This window comes from Fukomys damarensis, unplaced genomic scaffold, assembly GCF_012274545.1.
Source record: "Fukomys damarensis isolate Sample0158 unplaced genomic scaffold, DMR_v1.0_HiC HiC_scaffold_16, whole genome shotgun sequence".
Classification (NCBI taxonomy): domain Eukaryota; kingdom Metazoa; phylum Chordata; class Mammalia; order Rodentia; family Bathyergidae; genus Fukomys; species Fukomys damarensis.
The window spans coordinates 41,012,218-41,033,652 of NW_022900928.1; the positions used below are offsets into that span (position 1 = coordinate 41,012,218).

The window sequence follows — 21,435 nt, forward strand, 5'->3', positions numbered from 1 at the left end:
GCAACCACTATGGAAATCAATATGGAGATACCTCAAAGAGCTTGGACTGGAGGTTCCATTTGACCCAGCCATCCCTCTGCTGGGTATCTTTCCAAGAGAACTAAAAGAATCATATCACAGAGAAGTATGTGCACCCATGTTTATAGCGGCACAGTTTGTAATAGCTAAATCTTGGAAACAGCCTATTTGCCCATCTGTTGGAAACTGGATAAAGAAGTTGTGGTTTTTCTATAAAATGGAATATTACTCAGCCATAAAGAATGAGAAAATAGATTCATTCATAGGATAATGGATACATATTGAAGATATACTCCTAAGTGAAATAAATAAGTCACACATGTGTAAATACCGAATAGTTTCCCTGGTGTAAATAATCTGCAACAATGCATAAGATCCTAATAAGATTACTGACATTTAGAAATGGGAAGAAAGGAGCTAAAGGTGTAGGGAAGATGGGATGGTTAGGGGAAGAGTAAAGAGGGAAAAGAAAAAAATGTGAGATAATGAAAAGATGAAAATAAAGTGTTTGTAGATGGGGAGGGGAGGAGGGGATGAAGGGAGGGCAGGGACAAGGGGAAAAAATGAGAACCAAGACCTGTCCTGTATAGGTACAAGATCCCAACAATGAATGTAACTGTACTGTATCCCTAAAATGTACCAATAAACTCAATTAAAGCTGAAAAAAAAGATATTAACGAAGTAAAATTTTGTTACTTTGCATATGGAATGCAATCTCCCAATTATTTCCAAATGTAAACAACCAGCTAAAAAAATGTTTTGTGCATATCATGCTTTTCATATTAGAATTCAGAAAAAAATTTAAAATATAACTCTGAGTACAAATTTTCTCATGATCAGAGACTGAGGAGTGTGCTTTAGCTTTTTTCATTGCATGTTATTGGTAAAGCCAGAAACCATATTAAGAGAAACAAGTGATAGAGGTTGATTGATAAACACACTGACCTTGTCAGTTTTTCTTGCATTAGACACAGAACATACATTTTTCTTAACTTTCCTCAAGCATTTACATGAGCAATAATGAGTATGGGGTGAGAGAGAAAATACATTACAATTCAGAAGGATAATTTTAAATGACTTATTTATATTCATAAGGAAGTACATTAATCTGCAGATATTTTCCTTCTTCTGTATGCACTGTAATAATTGTATCAAATGCCAAGCCAATTTTATTATTTTTTAACATAAAATTTTAGTGGTGAAATAATACATGTCCCTAAGAAGTAGACTTAATAACTCGCAAAAATTAATAGTATTTCAAGTTGATCTTCCTCCAGAGTCTATTGATTTGCATTAGCTTCTTCCTATAATATCAAAATGATTAACATTTTCTTAAACAAACACAATATGTACTCACTGTCTCAGAATAATTGTTGCTGGAAAAAAAAGACAATGAATCCATTTAAATGAATATGAAAACTTTATACTAAATACTGAAAAAATGCTTTCACCTTAAAAAAAGGAAACAAAAACTATGAAAACAGAACTTTTACTTGTAGCTATGATAGGCAAATGGAGACTACATTTATTTTCTGCATTTAAAAAAAAAGCTAGACAAAGGGCTTGTTGTGCTGTTCAGTGGTACAGCATTTGCTTAGCATGCACAAGGCCCTTGGTTTTGTTCCTAGAGTGGCAAAAGAAAAACCAAACAACAAACATCACACTCCTAGAAAAACACAAACTACTTGAAACAAGTCTTTTAAGACACTGGGCACAAGATAGCACACAACTGTGAACACTGAGGTGGAGGGGAGGGTGTTAAATCTCTACTCGTTGCCTAGAAGTAATCTTCACACTTCAGCACAGACAGGGAAAACTCAAGGACTCTCATTAAAGTGAACAAAGAATGGAGTGCATAGATTCGTGGAGGCCAAAATAGCTAGAATCTATGCAGCAGAATATGAAAGAAAGGGGAGCCATTGAACGGAAGTGAGGAGTCCTGTGGAGGCATGTCCTCTGCTTTTTTGACTGAATACTGATCTGCTCATAGGTAAGAAGAAACCACACGAATTTGGCTGCAAAACTACCAGACTTGCGCAGGCACAGAGCAAAGGTCATATGAAGAGCCAGCAAGAGGGCAGCCACCTGAAAGACAAAGACTGAATCTTCACAGGAAACCAACTCCCTAATACTTTGATTTTTAATTTCCACCCTGGAAGGTTTAAAGTTGTGTTTTGAAGGAAATTTATAGTAGTAACTACTTTTATTAGAAATGAGAAGCCCATGATCTATGGTCTACCCTTAAGAAAAAAATTAAAGTGTTGATTTAATTCAAAATGAACAGAAGGAAAAGAACAAGAAGTATGAAAATAAATGACCTTATATTTAATAAAACTTGGATTGCTGTTAAAACCATAGTGTGGTTTTCATTAAAATGAAAAAGAAAGTAATTTTCTTTGTATACATTCTGTTACAGTACCTAATGGTCGTAAGGTATCCTTGTTTTCTTTGACAGGGCAATTACAGTTATATTTTTAGTTTATTTTTTAGGTTGGTCAGATTTTCTAAAATCTTGTAAATTCTGGATAATTGTCATTATTTTTAAAACATTTGTGATAAGTTTTTTTATTTTCTTAACAAAAGTTTATATTTTTTTCTGTGATTTAATGAGTTCCCAAATGTCACTTTCACTAACATAATTAAGTCCTACAACTTCTTCAGTATCTACAATTAATCTTTGCAATCCATTTGCACTAGATCACAACAGTCCAATGATGATCTGGACATCTATCTACAAAACTTCAGTAAGATTGATGGAGAGAGATTCAAGTACTTAGTGGAGAATGTCGTTGAATAGTAAATGCTATAAATTAGTTTTATAAATGTGAAATGCACTTCTGTATAATTTCCTCTTAACACTTGCTTTTCCACATAGATTTGAAAATGTGAAATTTCATATAGTTAGAACTTCTGTGCTCCAAAGAGAATATCACTTCTTGCATTATTGAGCCAGTAAGTTTTGAGTAACTTGTCCCAAGCTCGGGAGCAAACGTGAGAGGCCAAATCTAGATTTGCTTAATTTGTATTGATTTGAAAACTCTAGGAGGAAACAAAATAAACATAATCTCAAACATTTTACCAAAGTTAATCTTTTCTTCCTTTGCACAATGCACACGTTAAGGAGCTTAAAATATGATGCATATTATAATTACAAACAATAGAAGATTAAATTTGGGTTAGATATAAGTAATTCTCCAGCAAGTTACTCAAAACTAAGTAGTTTACAAAGCAAGAGTATATTTTTGAAAAATGAGTTATTAGTGCTTTTACTGTATTATAGCTAACATTCTGCAGCAACACAGTGAATATGAGAATTTCTTATCATGTCTCACTGCCAACCCCATCTTCCAAAAGAGACATGAAAAATAAGATTAGCAATCTTTATATGCCCTGCTGTAAAACTCACATTGTACTTCCACTCAGGAGATTTGGATTCAGCTCTGAATTCTGATTCATTAACTATACCTTTTAATGTCATTATCTTTCGGGGGTTGCACTTTTACTTGTAAAATAATGAGGAAGGCAGGGTCACTTCAAAAGTTCCTTCCCTTTCCATCATCATATAATGGCATCATGTAATTCATTTTATGAGTTTAACACAAAAGGAAGGAATCACTCTCGTATACACATGGAAAGTAAATTAACTTGTCTTTTTGGTTTGGGTAGGGCAGTATTTAAATGTGCATGCATGTTGGGCCAGTAATTCCATTTTAAGATTCTAATCTACTGTAATACTCTTACAGGAGAAAATCTATACAAAGATAGTGACTCTAGCACTGTTTATAGCAGTAAAGAACAAAATGCAACCTAAATACTCATAATTAAGGTGGCAATGGTCAGGTTATTCATATTTTATACTACTGTGAGGCAAAATTACATGGAAATTATCCATCATCAATATAAACAGTATCATTTAAAAGTAAGTCAAAGAATTGTAAACTGTAGATTCATTCAATTTTTTGTTAAAAAACTACAAGGTTTATATTTTTCAAGTGTATGTACTATACAAATATATGTATGTACATAAACATACAAATCTTTACATTTAGGAATATGTATTTACACTCATATACAAGCTTCTGTAAGAATATGTAATCAATTACCAATTGTTTCTTTTGGAACCTGTGAGAGACTGCTTGGGCCTGCATAAGAAGGCTGCCCTCAACCTTAGCCTTTGCCTCAGTGGAAAAATCCCACTAGACTACATACGTGACCTTTGGCAGGTCTAGCCCCTGGGCAAAACAGGAAATCTTACAGAAAAAATAGCCCTTTGTGCTAACCACAGGGTCACCGGATCTGGAGCAGGAAGCAGGTGGTATTTTCCCCGTCCTACTTGCCCCTAGGGATTGTGCACTTACCCCTCCCCACATTTGGTAAAATACTGATTGCTGTATGGTTAAATGCTTGAATGACTCATGTGATTGGTAGAGGATTTGCTTGAGCTGTCCAATAAGCTTGCTGAACCCTCCCCCTGGGATAACAGTATATAATCGTTTTTCTGAGCCAATAAAGCGCCTTTGATCAGAAACCAGACTTGGGCCGTGTACTCTAACTTCTTAAAGATTTCCTCCACAGACATTCAAGATCGGATCGGCCTCTGATGACCCACGAATAAGAGGCGGCTCTCACCTCCTATTCCCCGCGGGACGGGGTCCCCCCAGAGAGCCGCAGGAACCAGCAGTGTTGAATTTAAATTTTTACTCTATGTAGTATAGTAAATAATTGCCTACAGATTTAATAGTTGCTTTCTTAAAATTAAGAATTGATGTCCAGCATACAGTATTTTAAAAGATTTATTTATATGTTTGTCATCCTTATGTTATCTCTATATGGTCTTTCAGCAATTTATGTGTATACATTTAATCAAAATATTATATCTTAAATGTAACTTTCCATTTATATCATGACCACTGTCCAATTAATGAACCCTTAAGATATTGATCTATTCTTTTCCTAAGTATCTTATACAAAAGTACTTAAAAAATAACATCTTCAAAAATAAATAATGGTCTTCAGGTGCTTATCCTAGAAAAAATACACAAAGTAAAGAACTGTACAAAATTTCAGGAATGGATGATGCACATTTACTCTTAACTAGCTTTGTTGTTTCAAGAAAAAACAAACTACCAAATAAGCATGCAAAGTCATTCTAAAACATGATCAGTGTAACAAACAAGAATTCTTACAAACCAACAAAAAAGCAAGAATCTCACTCCCATTTCCTTTAAGTGATTCTCTACTGTCTAGGGCTTTGGTTTCAAAATTGAACAGTCTCACCAAAGTTTTTTGCAATGTACTATGAAGACCAATAAAAGAATGCTTATCAGTGGACACTGAATGCCATTAAGGGAACATGTTGGTGCTGCGTAGCAAGAGTCAGATGAGGTTATAAACTATAGGTATATGATTTTGGAGAAAGATGGGAAAAGAATATAGTCAAAATTGGGTTGACATCATTTACTCCCTGCAATTCTCCCTCACTAGCACCCAGAATGTTACAGAAGATCTCTGCTTTGTAAACACTCCTCTTCATCACAGAAGTTCCTCCTGGGAAGAGAATGCTACAGAACTGGTTTCAAACACAGCTGCAATCTGAAGTGTGTGTAACTTTAATTCTTTTAAATTTTGCGTCTTGAACTCCACTTCATAACTTCTAAAACAAAATCTTTGAAGGTAGAGCCAGGCGCCATCTTGAAACTGTGATCCTTTCAGTGTAAAAAAAAATTTTTTTTCTTCATCTAAGAATCTAGGGAGATTCTTCAACACTTGTCATCTAATATGCTGGCATGTGCACTTACAATCAAACATCCTTTGATGTTTGTTAAAATATATTTTTTAAATTGTGAATTGTTTACATTCATATGCTCATACTGACATTTCACTAAAGAATGGTGATATATGATGGTGGCCCCATCTGACTATATCACTGCACTCACTGCCAGGTGTATAAAAGTATAGCACATACGATTTTGTTTGGTACATTGTATGTGGTAAGGATGATAAACAATTATGTTAGTAGGTTAAGTATTTGCTATATTATACTTTTTGCTGTTATTTTAAAATGTCCTTCTACGTGTTGAAAATTGTTTAGCATAACATGGTATGCTGCATTACACCAGCAGGACCTTCACAGATCTCCTGTTTGCTGTGAATCTTAATTACATCCTTTTCTCTTGATGTTGATTTAAACTAGTGTTGATTGTTCAGCAGACAACAATAACTCCTAGAAGCAGTAAGCTATTCTTTATGTGTATGCAATTATGTACATACATAAATATAGATGCTATATGTATAATACACTGTACAGTATAGGTATATAGTAGGCAATACCATTAGCTTTGGGTAAGTTTGCTCTATGATGATTATATGGCGATGAAATCGCCTAATGATATACTTCTCAGAACATATCTGTATCATCAACTGATGGTACACACAATTTACCATGGTAATCCAATTCAGAAGAAAAACAACCCAGGGCCCTTATGTTCACAGGTGAAATCATGCATGTGGATTTGTGTCACAGGATGATTAATTCAGCAATAAAAGCATAATCAGTTCAAATGTAAAAATACATTGAATATTGATAGATTTCTGGAATAATAAAACAGAAATACAAGTTCAAAAGAAAAAATACAATGTACAATTTCCAAGTGCTAATGAGGAACCTGTTTGTGCATTTTTACAATAAATAATGTTGATTCTGAGAAGCTATGATATTTATATTCAGGTACTATGTTTAAAGGAGTTAGTTCAACTGTAAAATGCCAACATCTGCAGTATGCTAGAAATATTTTTCAACCATTTAAACTTATGATGAAACTATTTACATGTAAATTTGAAAAGCTGAGATGGGCATATAGTTTCCAAAATCCTTTTAGAATTCTTTTACGTCACTGCTCTGAACTGCAATAATTTTTCAGGAGATGAAGGGGTTGGCCAGTGCGTGTCATAAAATAAATGCTTTTGTTTAAACAGTAATTTATTCATATCATACATATGTAGTCTTGATATAGTTTCCAAAAAGAAAAATTATGTTTGGAAGTATTTCTGGTTTTAGACTTCATATTACAATGAAAATATTTTTTAATTAATAGATTATGATAATAAGGTGTGAATATTTAATTTTTAAGTATATACACTGCTATATGTATAGGAGAGGTTGCCTCTTTGCCAATATGATTTTGAAAAGCTTTTCCATACATATGCTGTGGGAATGAATAACTATTTTTAAATGAGTCTACCTAAATTGAACAGTAAGAGTCTCTGTCATAAAAATTTTACAATTTCTAAGGCCAATTTAATTACTTGGCATTGCACATATGTAGGGTGATAACTTGTTTTTTCTTTTGATTGTAAAAGAGTATTTAAATGACTTTGTAATTTGTAAATTTATTGTGAATTCGTTTTTAAACACTGTATGTGTTGATTCTGTAATATTTCAATTTGATCATTAGCCACATGTTAAATATTTTTGAACTATAGTACTTACCCTCTGTTATATTTTGCTATTTCACCAAACAGAAGTCTCCACCGAGGACGTCCAATAAAGAGTCGTGAATTCAATGCATGGTATTTTTCTCCAATTATCTTCTGCCAAAATGAAAATATATTTTATATGGCTTAGATTTGAATGCACAACTCATTTCTCTAACATCAGTTTTGTTGGTGCTATATCTTCTTATCAAATCGCTGTGACAGAATGCATCAAATGGAAACCTATTAAGTAGAATGATTTAAAAGTATCATTTCCTTCTTTTCCTTTAAAATCCACTGTCTTCTTGAATGCCAGTTTTACAAATGGCTGATTTTCCTAGACTTTAGTTAGTTGCTTTATTTAAAAAAAACAAAAAACAAAAAAAACCTGCAACGTATGATGGAGAATGCTTTCTATTTAGTCACCCACTCTCAAAAGGCTCAGCACATAAATTTCACTGAAGTATTTCTGCACCCAAATTACAGTTGTCATATTTGACTTATTATATCAGTAAATTGGTACAAATTATCATCATAAATTTGGGGAAACAATCCCAAAGAAGACAGCTGGAGACAGCAGAGTTCCAAATGTGTTTGACTCCATCAATAAATGACTGTTAGTGGCCAAGTATTTGCAATTAATAGAACATTAGATTTGAATCCACAATGAAGAATCAAAATTTAAGGAGATGAGAGGAGAAAGTGAGTTTCAGGCATATAAACTGAGTATCAAATATAATTTTACTCTTTAATTTAATTATAATGATACCATAAGGAAAAATGGTACTGACTTAGTTCATGAGTGTGGAGAAATAAAATAGCATTTAACATTGCAAATAAGGTGGAAATCTGACTCAATTTGAGGTAACTGACAAGCATCCATATTTTTATTCAAAAGATTGTGAAAATGAATAATGGAAAAATCCTATTATAAAATCTGTAAAGCATCCACACACAGATTTATCACTTTCTGCAGCTCTTAAATATTGTCTTTAAATAGTTTCATCTGCAAAATGGGGACAGTAACATCAACTGCTCAAATCTGTTATGATCACACCACAAGGTAATGCATGCGAAAACTAGTGAGTCTAGCAGAGTAAAAATAAATAACACACAATGGCTATTAATTTTTCTAGGAATTAACTATTCTTAATTGTACAGGACTCATCACTCTCCAAATATAACCTCTTATCGATGAAAAACATCACAAGGTTGTACACTGATAGACACATTATAGTCCACAGACGATAAACTTGAAGCAACAGTGGAGAGTGACGAGAGGGACTGAAAAGGTCTGCTGCAGCCTGTGCAGAGGCAGACAACTGAAAGGCAGAAGAAGTTTGGCTGCAAGGACAAGCCAAGAGTTTTCTGGACGGATTCCAAAGGAGGCTTTCCTGTAGGAAACTCCTACTCAAGCCACCTGCAGAACTTCTCCAGCAGAGCTCCTACAGTAAATCTTCTGTTATCATGAGGCTCATTGAATTAACAATAACATCCAAGTCATACCTGAATCCCATCTGTCTGACTAAGGTACAGCTGGATATTGACATAGTCAGGTCTGTTCTCTTGCCAAAACTGAGAAGACAAAAATGAATAAACATTAAAATTCTTTCTATAGACCCAGGTTTTCTTCTATTCTGACACGCATGATTCTATAATTTAACACATAGCTTTGCTCAGCATGAACATTTAAAGCCAATGAAATGTGTATGTATATTTATGAATATGTATGTAGTATATTTATGTATATATGTATATAAACTGAGGACAAATTTTAACGTGAATAACTTGTCCTGCCTTACTGATAAAAATTACTTATAATGACAGTCATGGAAATAGAGTTCTATCTTTATTGAAACAGAAGTTATTGTTTTACTATTCATCTAAGTCCTTTCTAAATGTTCATATTTTATTCCATAAGGATCTCTAAATTTCACTTTAGGAGTAGACTACTCACCAAGAATATAAGTTTCTTTTACAAAAGACAACACTGATATAGGATACAAATGCTAAAAATCCAAAACAGAACAAAAATAAAAATAAATACTATATATTTTTCTTAGACCTGCTTTCTACTTATTCAGCACTGATTTTCCTTATGTAAAAATGTATGAGGCAAGAAATATACCTGCAAAAATAAGCATTTTGGAAAAACACATGGAACAAGCTTCTATTTCTTTCCTCTCTGCACTCTGACAAACACCATTCTAGCTTAAGTCACTATGAGTTAGATTTCTGTAGTTACCACATAAGTAGGGATCATGTAATACTTTCCTGTGTGTCAGCTTAACTCACTTGGATTCAAGGTTCATCTGTGTGGTAGGGTGTGTCAGACTGTCTTTCCTTTTTAATGAAATGCTATGCTCACACCATATTGTGTTTATTCATTCATTAGCTAATAGAAAATGAGATTGTTTCCAGTCTTGGTTGTTGTGTAACCATCTATGGACACCAATATACACAAATCAATTAAATTCCTTGCTTTTGCCTTTAGTTTGTACCCTACCTCTCCTACTTATGATATAACACTGAAGAGATCACAGACTCGGTTTTATTTTGCAACATGATGTATTTTCAGCTTGTAAAACAGTTCCTGATTCACAGTAGTCTGTAAATAAATACTTGATGAACGATAGCACCACTGACTGAATGAATTTCTGCACAAAGGGGGCTGTGCAATGATTCACCTCAGCACTTTTGTAATAAGGAAATATCCACTGTGAAGGAATTGCTAAATCAACTCGATATACCTATACAATGAAATTTTCTATTGCAGTAAAAAGAATGAGATAGCTCTATGTTTGATAATACAATAAAGACTCAAGATATAGCAATACACTTATGAAAGTAATTTGAAGAAAAAATAAATATTGTAATAGGACACTCATAAGACAACTGGTTACACAGACTTGGTAGGAATATTAAGAGAGATTTTACTTTGAATTGCTTGCAGTATCTGTGGCAAAGATGCATATGTGCATTACTTGTATAATTTGAACATAAAGATAACTAAAGTAAATTGTATAGGTATGATAAGTGAAAAATATCCACTTTTATCTCAATAAAAAAGAATTTGGGATTTTTGAGTTGCTATAATGTTTCAAGAAGTCTAATATTTTACTGGTGATATTACATACTAAATGAGTGTTTCTATTTTAAAGTATATTACAGAAATACACACATACAAATATATGAAAGTGATATAAGCCTAATTATTAAGCAATTTAATTTCATTTTCTATATTTAAAAAAATTTTATTCTACATCAAGAATGTATTGCTTTTATAATATAAAATAAAATATTTTTAAATAAAAGTTGCAAACTAAAAAAAGTCTTCGTATTACCTTGTTATACAGCATACAGAGTAAGTCTGCAAACCAATGGAAGGACTGGATGTCTCTACACACCCAAATAAAGTACAGTCTTCTCAGCTTGTATGGTTTCCAGTCATCTCTTAAAAGTTAAAATAACATGGTAGCGATTAGCATAGTAAAAAAGTTACAGAATTCCTATATTCTTGAAGATTAACTTCTCATTAAAGTAACCAGTAGAACAACTAGTCAAATTCTGGCACCTGATATAGTACTTGTTATTCTTCTCAAATAAACGCAATGTGCAATGTACTAATTCAAAGACATGGTATACATTAAGTGTTTTTACTTGTGAATGTTATATGAATAGCACCCATTTTCATCTGAAGACCACAAACTGAACTTTTGATTCAGAATAACACTGGCCCTTGCATTTCAGAAAAATAAGTTTTGTATTTTCAATAAATTCTACCACTGAGCAGGGATCCAAAGGTCATTTGGTCTTGTCCTTACTTTGAGGCAAAATGAACCAAAATCATTCCAGAAACTTGGTTGTTTACCTCCTTTTTAATAATCATTAAGGAAAAAGATTTCACAACCACATAATATGTAATGCATTCCAGACACTCTTAATTCCAAGTCTGGTTTCCTATTTATAACTGAGTAGACTTGAGGTTAAGAAAAGGTTCCTCCTTTTTCATAACATTAGATGGCTAAATAATTTGTCAGAAACAAATGATTTCTGGCTTAGAACAAGGTTATTTTTGTAAGAACCTTCAGAAAGTCTTGAAATCACTCTACTATTTAAAAATGAAATAAACGCAATTAATACACATTGCTTTGACTTACTTCTGTTTTTTTGCATAGAATATTTCTTTCTGACCTTCAATTTCTATTTTTACTTTTCTCATTGAGTTTATTGGTACATTTTAGGTATACAGTACAGTTACATTCACCATTGGGATCGTCTACCTTTACATGACAGGTCTTGGTTCTCATTTTTTCCCCTTGTCCCTGCACTCCCTTCACCCCCTCCTCCCTTCCCTATTTACAAATACTTTATTTCCATTTTTTCACTTTCTCATGTATTTTTTCCTTTTCCCTTATTACCTTTCCCTACCCTTCCCATTTCCCCTTCTTTTTTGATAGTCTATAAACATATTTCAATATAAATTGTGTTTATCCCATTCACATGAAACTTTCTGCTGTCAGTGTGTTTGTATTTTTAAGACAACCCATCAACTTGTTATTTATTATCCTGGAATTAAAGTACTGTAAGAGTGTTTCCTAGTTAGGTAATGTCACCTTTGAAATTTACTTTCTTCAGTCTATTGTAAATTTGCTAAGGAATAAACCAAGAAGTGATGTATTTATCTGTCATCTCAAAAGCTTTGCCTGAACCTGTGTCTACAATACTGATCCTTTATTTCTATGTCCTATTATTCTGCCTTCTTTTCCTCACAGTTCTAATATTCTCTGAAATAATTCTTTATGAATTCTTCACTGTTTTTTACATGCCAAATTCGAATCTACACTTTTTAAATGACATACAGCAAGGTGTTGAGTACTGATGCAAATGGAGTAACTCCAATTCCTCCAGCCACGCAGAGGCTGACCTCGTAGTTGAGTGACTCCTCAAATGGACTTCCAAATGGACCATCAATGTATACCCTGTAGTGAAGGCAGACAAAGGTTGGAAAACTCAAAATAATTTAAATTGATTTTCTATAGTATATATTAAATACAATGAATTCAACTTCTAAGTAATGTGATGGGTCAGGCTTTATTTTATTTTTTCTCACAATGATAAGCCTAAAGGAATAAGAAACATTATTTATGAACTGTTGCTATCAAAACAAGCACACATGTTTGTCAGAATACCTTTTCTGAAAGAAATTTTAATTCAAGTGTTGGGAAATAAAATCACACTGAATAGGTGGGAAGCTCTGATCATGTTGTATTAATGTAACTGACCAATTCAAACACTCACTGATTTACTATGTTTCATTGAATAGTATTCCCTTCAATGGCAAAGACTGTAGCAGGATTATTTACTTACATATTTATTATGGGAACAGAAAAATAATAGGAATAAAAAAATGATCTAACACTCTCTCCCCCTCACTCCAGCTAGATTATAAGTATAAAAACAACTGAAGAACAATAACAAATCTAAGCTGTACTTATTCTACATATATTCAAATACATAGGTGTGACTTTTTAAAAATTTCTTTTTATACTTTTTTATACATGCTAGGAAACCTGTCTACCTCAGAGCTACACCTATACCTCTTTTTAAATTTTATTTTGAGACAGAGTTTCATTAAATTGCTCAAACTGGTTTGAACCCATGACCCTCCTCCTGCCTCAGCCTTCCAGGTAGCTAGGATTATAGTTGTATATCAACGTATCTGGCTTGAAGTCTTTCTTAATGCAACAGAAATTGCTAACTGATCACTTAGTAGTCATCCTCCCTTTTCTTAGTAACAGAAGACTAATTTTATTCAGGAAAGCAAGGTGTCCAGCCAAAACACTATATGTCTTAGATTCCATTCATGTCTTTGGGCTGTGTCTATGTTTTGGCCAATATGGTATAAATGGAAGTGAAACTGGAGAAACTGAGTGGGTTCTTTGGAATAAGCTGTCTCTGAGATGAAAGTTGTACATCCTTATCCTTTATATTTTTTCCTCCCTAGTGCCTGGGATGTTGACTTTATAGTTTATCTTTTTTTGGTACCAGGGATCAAATTCACATGCGAGGCAGGCAGTGGTACCACTGAGCTAAATCCCGGCCTATCTTTGATAACTGTAGAATCATCATAAGGACAAGACATAAAAATCAACACATAATGCATAGAAGACACTGCCATTTTACTATTTTATAACCAATATAAGAATAATTTTATTAAAAACTAATGACATTTCAAAAAACTACACATGTCTGGTAAGCCTTATAATATGCATCTTCTTTATGGTTAAGAGCCATAAATAGATTATGCATCTGCAGGCTTAGTATTCAGTGCCTGGTAAAAGCTTGTTAAATGAATTAACAAATGGACATTCCTTTGGAATCTGACATTTAGTCTGTGTTACAACCAGTCATTGGTAAGATCTAATTTTCTCTCATTGACTCTGGAGAGCAACTTCACAGGCTTCTGAAGTTAACGTTAGTTCATATGTCCGGTTCACACCAATGGGCTGTCACTTCCGGAATGGGGTAGGGAAATGTTATTTTCCTTCCATGGGGACCAAAAACTGTTAGTTGAACCAGAAAAGAGGAACACTGAATCCTTGAAGTGCTCTTATTAAAGGACACTGTCCTAGGGATCCACTGGACTCACAGATAACACAGCACAAGCAAGAAATATATCTGGTATTTGTTTCATCACATTTTCAGGGATGTTCCAAAGTTAATGTGTTACTGAAGCAGAATTTAGTCTATCATGATGAATACATGTGCATTATGTATTTAATTCTTACAGGGAAACCTGCAAGAGTGTTAAAGTAATATATTTACTAGAAAAACATAGTTCTTTTACTTCAAGGAACAAAAAACACAGCTGATATGTTTAATGAAATGATGCAAACACATCAGAAATTCAGTTAAGTACTCAAAGATCACACAATTACAAAATGTACAATTCTTTTTTGGGGGGGTACAGGGGATCAAACTCAGGACCTTGTGCTTGTGAGGCAGGCAGTGGAACCACTGAGCTAAATCCCCAGCCCCTCAAAATGTACAATTCTTAATGAATACATTTAATTCACATTTTAAAGCTCACTCAATTAAACGTGTACTTTGGGTCAGCTATTTGTGTGATGCTAGTTTTGATTAAAAAATAAAAATGACATCATATATGCCATAAAGAATTTTCTTTGTGAGTTTGAACTACATTGAACTACATGTACTATATTCTTTAATGAATACAGATGCAAAAATTCTCCATGTGATCCTGGAAAACAGAATGTAGCAAATCATCAAGTAGGATACATTCCAGACATGCAGGGATGGTTTAACATACACAAAGCAATAAGTGCAATACACCATATAAACATGCATGTTTATCTGAAAACCGCACTAAATGGGTTAGAAGTAAAATGAATTACATCAATGCATTGATCTTTTTTAAAAGCTGAAACCTTAAAATTTTCATTGATATAACTGATACATTACTGACCAACAAAAAATAAGAAGGAAATGAACACCACCTCTTTCCTACTTCTCTGCTTTCCAATAAACACCCTCCCCACTCCCTACATAGATTTTCTTCGGTTTAAAATAATTTGTATTCAAAGACTAGAACTTGGACATTTTTAGACATTTACAAGAAGCAGGGTCACAGACAAGTTACTTTTCCTCTCAAAACTTGATTTCCTTCATCTGTAACAGGGTCAACAATACATTTCGATACAGAAAAACTCCTGCTAAGAATTACGGGGTCACAAATATCATGCAATGACCGAATGCCTACAGTGTCCCTTCAAGCCACATGAGATTAGACAGATGGAAAATGTAGATGGGAATTTTATTTGAAGAATCTTAGAGGACCAGCTGCTTTTCACTTGAAAAAGAAAGAAGATAAAATTACTGCTGATTTATTACTCAGCCACTACTAGTTTTTCTGAAGGAAGCAGAAAGAAATGAAAATGATCGCAGTCATTTTTTACATATTTGAGTGGACTAACGTACAAAATACATTGCCTTACAGTTACAAGCAATTAACTTATTTTAGTACCTGGACTTTAAAAGAATGTTTTGTTATTATTGTATGTGACAAGATTACAGAAATAGAAAGAAACTAATTTCTAACTTCTAACAGCGTAGTTCAGATGAGATCAATTTGATATTTTTATACGTCTATTGATAACTAATAAAAGTACTCTTTCTTAAAGATTCCAAGAAAGTTCTAAGGCAAAGAGATATTCTTTTCCCTCCAAAATACATAAACATATTTTGAAATTTTAATAAGTTTTTCCTTAAAAACTTATTCTGAAAGCAGAATCCATTAATATTTTCTAAATTGGATTGTTTTACCGAGTGTGAGTTGATTGTACAGTTATATACAGTTCTTCTCTCTAGAGAAAATCATAGGCTGAAAGGAAATTAAACTATGTTAAAGATCCAAGCATTAGCTAGATATGATGGCACATGTATGTAATCCCAGGCTGAGGCGGGAGGATGGCCTTGAGTGCAAGGCCAGCCTGGGCTGCGCAGTGAGTTCAAGGCCAGCCTAAACTATATAGGGAGATCCTGTCTCAACAAAAATAAAATGTGTAGCTGATAGTTTTTAAATCCTGTCTCCTAACATTTGCTACCACTCCCACCCAAAAAACACCAATATTATAAACACTAAAATAGGCAACATGAGGCGAAAGTTAATTATAACTTTAAGAAAATATCTTCATATTTTAAAAATAGGTACTAATTATACCAGTACTGCTAAAGAAAGTTTTACGAGAACAATGGTATAAGAGGAGAGGAAGTATGTCCTGGTGAAATAAATTTGGAAAATCTATTAAACAAACATGTTAATTTTAAAAAAATTTTAAAGGACCAGTAATACAATACTCCAGATTTGAGGGTGGTGTGATAGGAATGCAGCCACATAAGAGAAGAAGGGAGAACTACATTTTCTAGCCTTTCTTACAAAGGGTAGTGACAGTTTAGTGAGATCGAGTAGCATTTTGTTCTGGGTTTCTGAGGACCTCCTGTAAAAGGAGGCCAACTCAGCTACACACATCTCTCCTGTCCTTGGGCCCCACTCACAAAAGCAGGCACAAAGTACAAAATTCTTCTTCCAGAATAATCTTGCAAACACATCCTATTGCTCCCAGCTATCTCTATCAGGCCAAAGATCCCTCTAGCTTGACAGGAGTGATGAATTAAAACAGCCCACAAGGTAAAGATTTCCCCTGCCCTAAGGCAAGACACTGTGGTAAAGGGAAACACTGAGCTGGTAAGGATGTTGCTGGTGAGGATTCACTTCTTTTTGTAAAGGCCATTTGCTAGTTAGGTGTACTAGTACATAACTATACTCTCAGCACTCTAAAAGACTTAGGTTTACAGTATACTTACACTGGAAGACAGTTATATTCATATCCTTATAAATGTGACTTGGATGTACAAGGTGGTTGTAGACATTTTGCATAATTTTATTCACATGCAACAATTTGGCAGGTAAGCCAAAAAAACACAACCCAGCAGCACTCAAAAGTTTAATAAAAATGTGTGCAAAAATATTGTGAAAATAAAATATTTTTTCTTTGCAAAGATCAGTATCAAGTTCTCTGAGATGCCTAGTATCAGAACTGGTAGAGAGAAGAATATTATTCATGACAAAATTTAGAACTGTTTTTCTTTGGCTTGGTTTGTTGCCAAAGAATAACGGTGGTTGTTTGGACAACATGAACAGTGTTCCAAACCAATCTCACTTCCAACTGGCTGCTTACAATTGGTTTCAAATGGTGATGTTGGGTAATATCCTTAAACTGCAAAGCCTCATATGACCTTTCCAGATTTTCCCTATTCTCCAGATTATTTTGCTTCTTCCCTAACACTGAAGAAGAGATACCCTCACTCCCTTCAGTAATTTTTGTTCAATATGTGTATATTTAATGTACTTGGTCCTGAGCTAAGTTATCCTTATTCACAATAACAAAGAAATAATAATAATGTGTACTGAATGCTCCACATACCAGAAATTGTGATATATACTATATATGCATTATTTCATTTAATCTTTACTATACTGCTATGAGTTAGGAAGTTTTATGTCCCCACTTCTGTAGATTAGAGGGCTGAAATGTGAATAAATAATTCTCTCACCCAACATCACTTGGCACAGTTGGGTCTCCAACCCAGAACTCTTTGTCCCAAATTATACTCAACTCTCTTACACTGTCTCATTTACTCATTCAGCCAGTCTTCAATTGACTCATTAACCAAGTACTTAACAAATAGCATAAGCAGTTACAATTACTGAAAATACAAGATCAGGGCATAATAAAACGGCTTTGAGGGACCTAGTATCCAATTAGGGAAAAGAAAAATCAGAGTTTTGTGGGTAAATAATAGCAATGTGTTCAGACCTACACATAGAGAAATGAACTAAATTCTACAGGAGAATAGAAAATAAAGAGGCCACCTAAGTTATTTATGTTGTTAATTTTTCCTTGAATAAAATTAACAGTTGAAGAGGATTTTAAGACAAAACTGATAGCGTAACAACATGTAGAGCCATAAAAATTCAGAGGTAATAGAGGGGTCATCATCAAGTGACCAAAAACTCTGTGTTTGTGGATGCACACACATGCCTGTGAATGCACCTATACAAAAGCACACTTAAGGGGTTGAAGTGCAAAGAGAAATGAAGATAGAGCCATGTTCTGAAGGGCCAGAATTGACTTTTACAAGAACTTGTATTTTGTTGTGAAGTCAGTGGAGAACTGTAAAGGAGAAGATTAGACCTACATTTTCATAGATTTATCACAGAGCCAGAGAGGAACATGAGGTAACACATGATACCAGCCCATTTTCTAGCTGGCAATTTTCTGTTAGGGTAGGGAAGCAATAAATTGTTAATTGTAACATGAAAGATTATATAGGTGTCAGAAGGCACAATCAACAGAATGTAGTGACGCTGTTGGATTAGTAGGAAGGCTGATGAGAGAAATGGAAAGAGGAGCTTTAGGTGATTTTAAGCTTTTTCATTTGAGTGCACTCCGGTCTACTGTCCTCATGATTGGGGATGAGTATAAGTCTCTCTGAGCATCTTTCTGGTTATCTTTTTCTTTTGCTTCTTTTTTTATTTCTCATTGAATTTATTCATACTTTTTAGATATACATACAGTACAGTTACATTCATCATTGGGATCTTGTACCTTTACGTGATAGGTCTTGCTTCTCACTTTTTCCCCATACCCCCGCCCTCCCGCACCCCCTCTTCCCTTTCCTATTTACAAAAACTTTATTTCCATTTTTTGTTTTCTCATATTATTTCTTTTCCCTTATTTCCTTTTCCCTGCCCTTCCTACTTCCCCTACACCTGTAACCCTTTTCTTCCTATCTCACATTGTCAGTTATACCATTTGGATTTTATTTACACTTTTAGTTTTTCACACCAGAGAAACTATTCAGTATTTACACGTGTGACATTTATTTCACTTAAGAGTATGACGTCAATTGTGCATCCATTTTCCTATGAATGACTCTAATTTCTCATTCTTTGTGGCTGAGTAGTACTCCATTTTATAGAAAAACCACATCTTCTTTATCCAGTCTCAAACTGATGGGCAATTGGGCTGAATGAAAATAATGATGATACCTTTCCTTTTATTGTTGCTTTAAGGTTACCATAGTGCCTGGCACAATTCTACCTTGTGCAGCTTTGCTAAATGGAAATAAATATGAAATAAAACCCCTGGCTTGTGTGCATGTGTGTGTGCATGTGCATGTAAGTGCGTGTGTATTTGTGTGTGTGTGTAACTGGAGATTGAACCCAGGACCTTTACATGGAGCTACAGCCCTACCCTCCCCCAATTCTTTTTTTTTTTTAAAGACATTCCTGTTAAATCTCTAAATTGCCTAAGTTGGATTCAAACTTGTGACCCCTCATGCCTCAGCCTCCCAGAGTGCTGAGATTATAGTCATGTACCAGTACACCTAACTAGCAAATGGCCTTTACAAAAAGAAGTGAATCCTCACCAGCAACATCCTTACCAGCTCAGTGTTTCCCTTTACCACAGTGTCTTGCCTCAGGGCAGGGGAAATCTTTACCTTGTGGGCTGTTTTAATTCATCACTCCTGTCAAGCTAGAGGGATCTTTGTTTGGCCTGATAGAGATAGCTGGGAGCAATAGGATGTGTTTGCAAGATTATTCTGGAAGAAGAATTTTGTACTTTGTGCCTGCTTTTGTGAGTGGGGCCCAAGGACAGGAGAGATGTGTGTAGCTGAGTTGGCCTCCTTTTATAGGAGGTCCTCAGAAACCCAGAACAAAATGCTACTCAGTCTCACTAAACTGAACTCATGGTCATTACCCTTTGTAAGAAAGGCTAGAAAATGTAGTTCTCCCTTCTTCTCTTATGTGGCTGCATTACTATAACACCACCCTCAAATCTGGAGTATTGCACTACTGGTCCCTTAAAATTTTTTTAAATTAACATATTTGTTTAATAGATTTTTCAAAGTATGGATATTCTTCAAAGAATTTAAATTAGAAATTCCATATGATCTAGCTATCCTCCTGCTAAGTATCTTCCCCAAAGAGTTTAACTCAACATATTACAGTGATAATTGCATTCCAATGTTTATAGCAGAACAATTCATAACAGCTAAATCCTGGAAGGAGCCTGTATAACCACCAACAGATGATTAGATAAAACAAATATGGTACCTATATATAAAGGAATCATACTCAGCTACGAAGACTGACAAATCTGAGATATCTGTAGGAAAGCGGATTCACCTGGAAAATACAATATTGAGTGAAATAAACCAGACACACAAGATTACATACAGTATGGTATTTCTCATTTGAGTGAGGCAAAGCACAAACAAGGAAAATGCTACTGAATGGATACAAAGGGTGAAAGGGCTAGATCTCTTTTAATAAGGAAATAGTCCAAAGAAAGAAGGGTGAAGGAGGAGGAGGATGGAAAGGGAAATAAGACTAAAGATGCGCCACGTAACCCCACCTAGTGTAAACAAGATAGCCATAACAAGAACCAAGACAACTCTCTCCACGGCCAAACCACCTCCCTTCTGAATTCCCAGAGAAGCCTTGTAGCTTACTTGGGATAATTTCTAGATTGAATGAAGGGCAGAATCTCAGAGTCTTGACTAGACGGAGGCAGGAGCAAATCTCGGAATCGTTCTGCCAAAAGAAAAATAAATAACAAGCTATGAAAAGAAAAAAGTCATGAAAATATTTTTGGTAGAATTAGTTCCTAGTTTTATTTTAAGCCCTTTTGACAGTATGTCATTTATAAAAAACCCACCACCATTTATATACTACTAAAATATGTCTGTCTCCAAGAATCTATATCTATTTTTCTGATTAGAATATTTAAGTCCCTACAAATATGAAAAAGAGTAAGTATTCATTAGTATAAACTAATAAAAACCTATAATTGATGAGTTAGATAAAAGATATATGACCAACAAACATACTGAGAGACATGATCTCATTAATCTTAGCAATGCTCATGAAAACCATACAGACCACTGGATAGCTTTCAAATTATTATCGATATATGAGCTAGGTAGAAATGTTATAGGCAGTCAGATAGGGTTGGATCCTCAAGAGGGTCAGGACAAAGGTGAAACACCACAGCTGCACCACACGTCTCATCAGCTGAAAAGCAGGCCTAAAGATGACTTCGAGATGACACATGTACATGCTTTCTCAAAGAATAAACCCTGGGCCTAATGAAGTCTAGAGAGACATCAACCACCCTGGGGGTGACCAGAGGCCTCTGGACCCAGCACTTCCTAAGAGAATCTTTGTTCTTTCCACCCACACTTGTTACGTGACTTGTTTCCCAGTTGAACCAATATTACCTAAGTGACTACACTTGTAACCTCACTGGATGTTCATGGCTGTGGCCCATGTTGTACTCCCTTGCATTGCACCCT

At 34.4% G+C, this 21,435-nt stretch overlaps 1 protein-coding gene across 4 annotated transcripts in view; it reads right to left on the reverse strand.

Annotated features, from left to right (window-relative positions):
• Nox4 (NADPH oxidase 4) overlaps nucleotides 1-21,435 on the reverse strand; it is a 141,378-nt gene that overhangs the window by 1,774 nt on the left and 118,169 nt on the right. For all 4 annotated transcript variants that reach the window (XM_010633719.3, XM_010633720.3, XM_010633718.3 and 1 more), the window contains 5 exons: nucleotides 20,593-20,674; nucleotides 12,354-12,473; nucleotides 10,836-10,944; nucleotides 8,998-9,066; nucleotides 7,508-7,608 (listed from right to left, as the gene is read on the reverse strand). In XM_010633719.3, coding sequence (XP_010632021.1) covers nucleotides 7,508-7,608; nucleotides 8,998-9,066; nucleotides 10,836-10,944; nucleotides 12,354-12,473; nucleotides 20,593-20,674 — 481 coding nt within the window. The remainder of the gene's footprint in view (nucleotides 1-7,507; nucleotides 7,609-8,997; nucleotides 9,067-10,835; nucleotides 10,945-12,353; nucleotides 12,474-20,592; nucleotides 20,675-21,435) is intronic.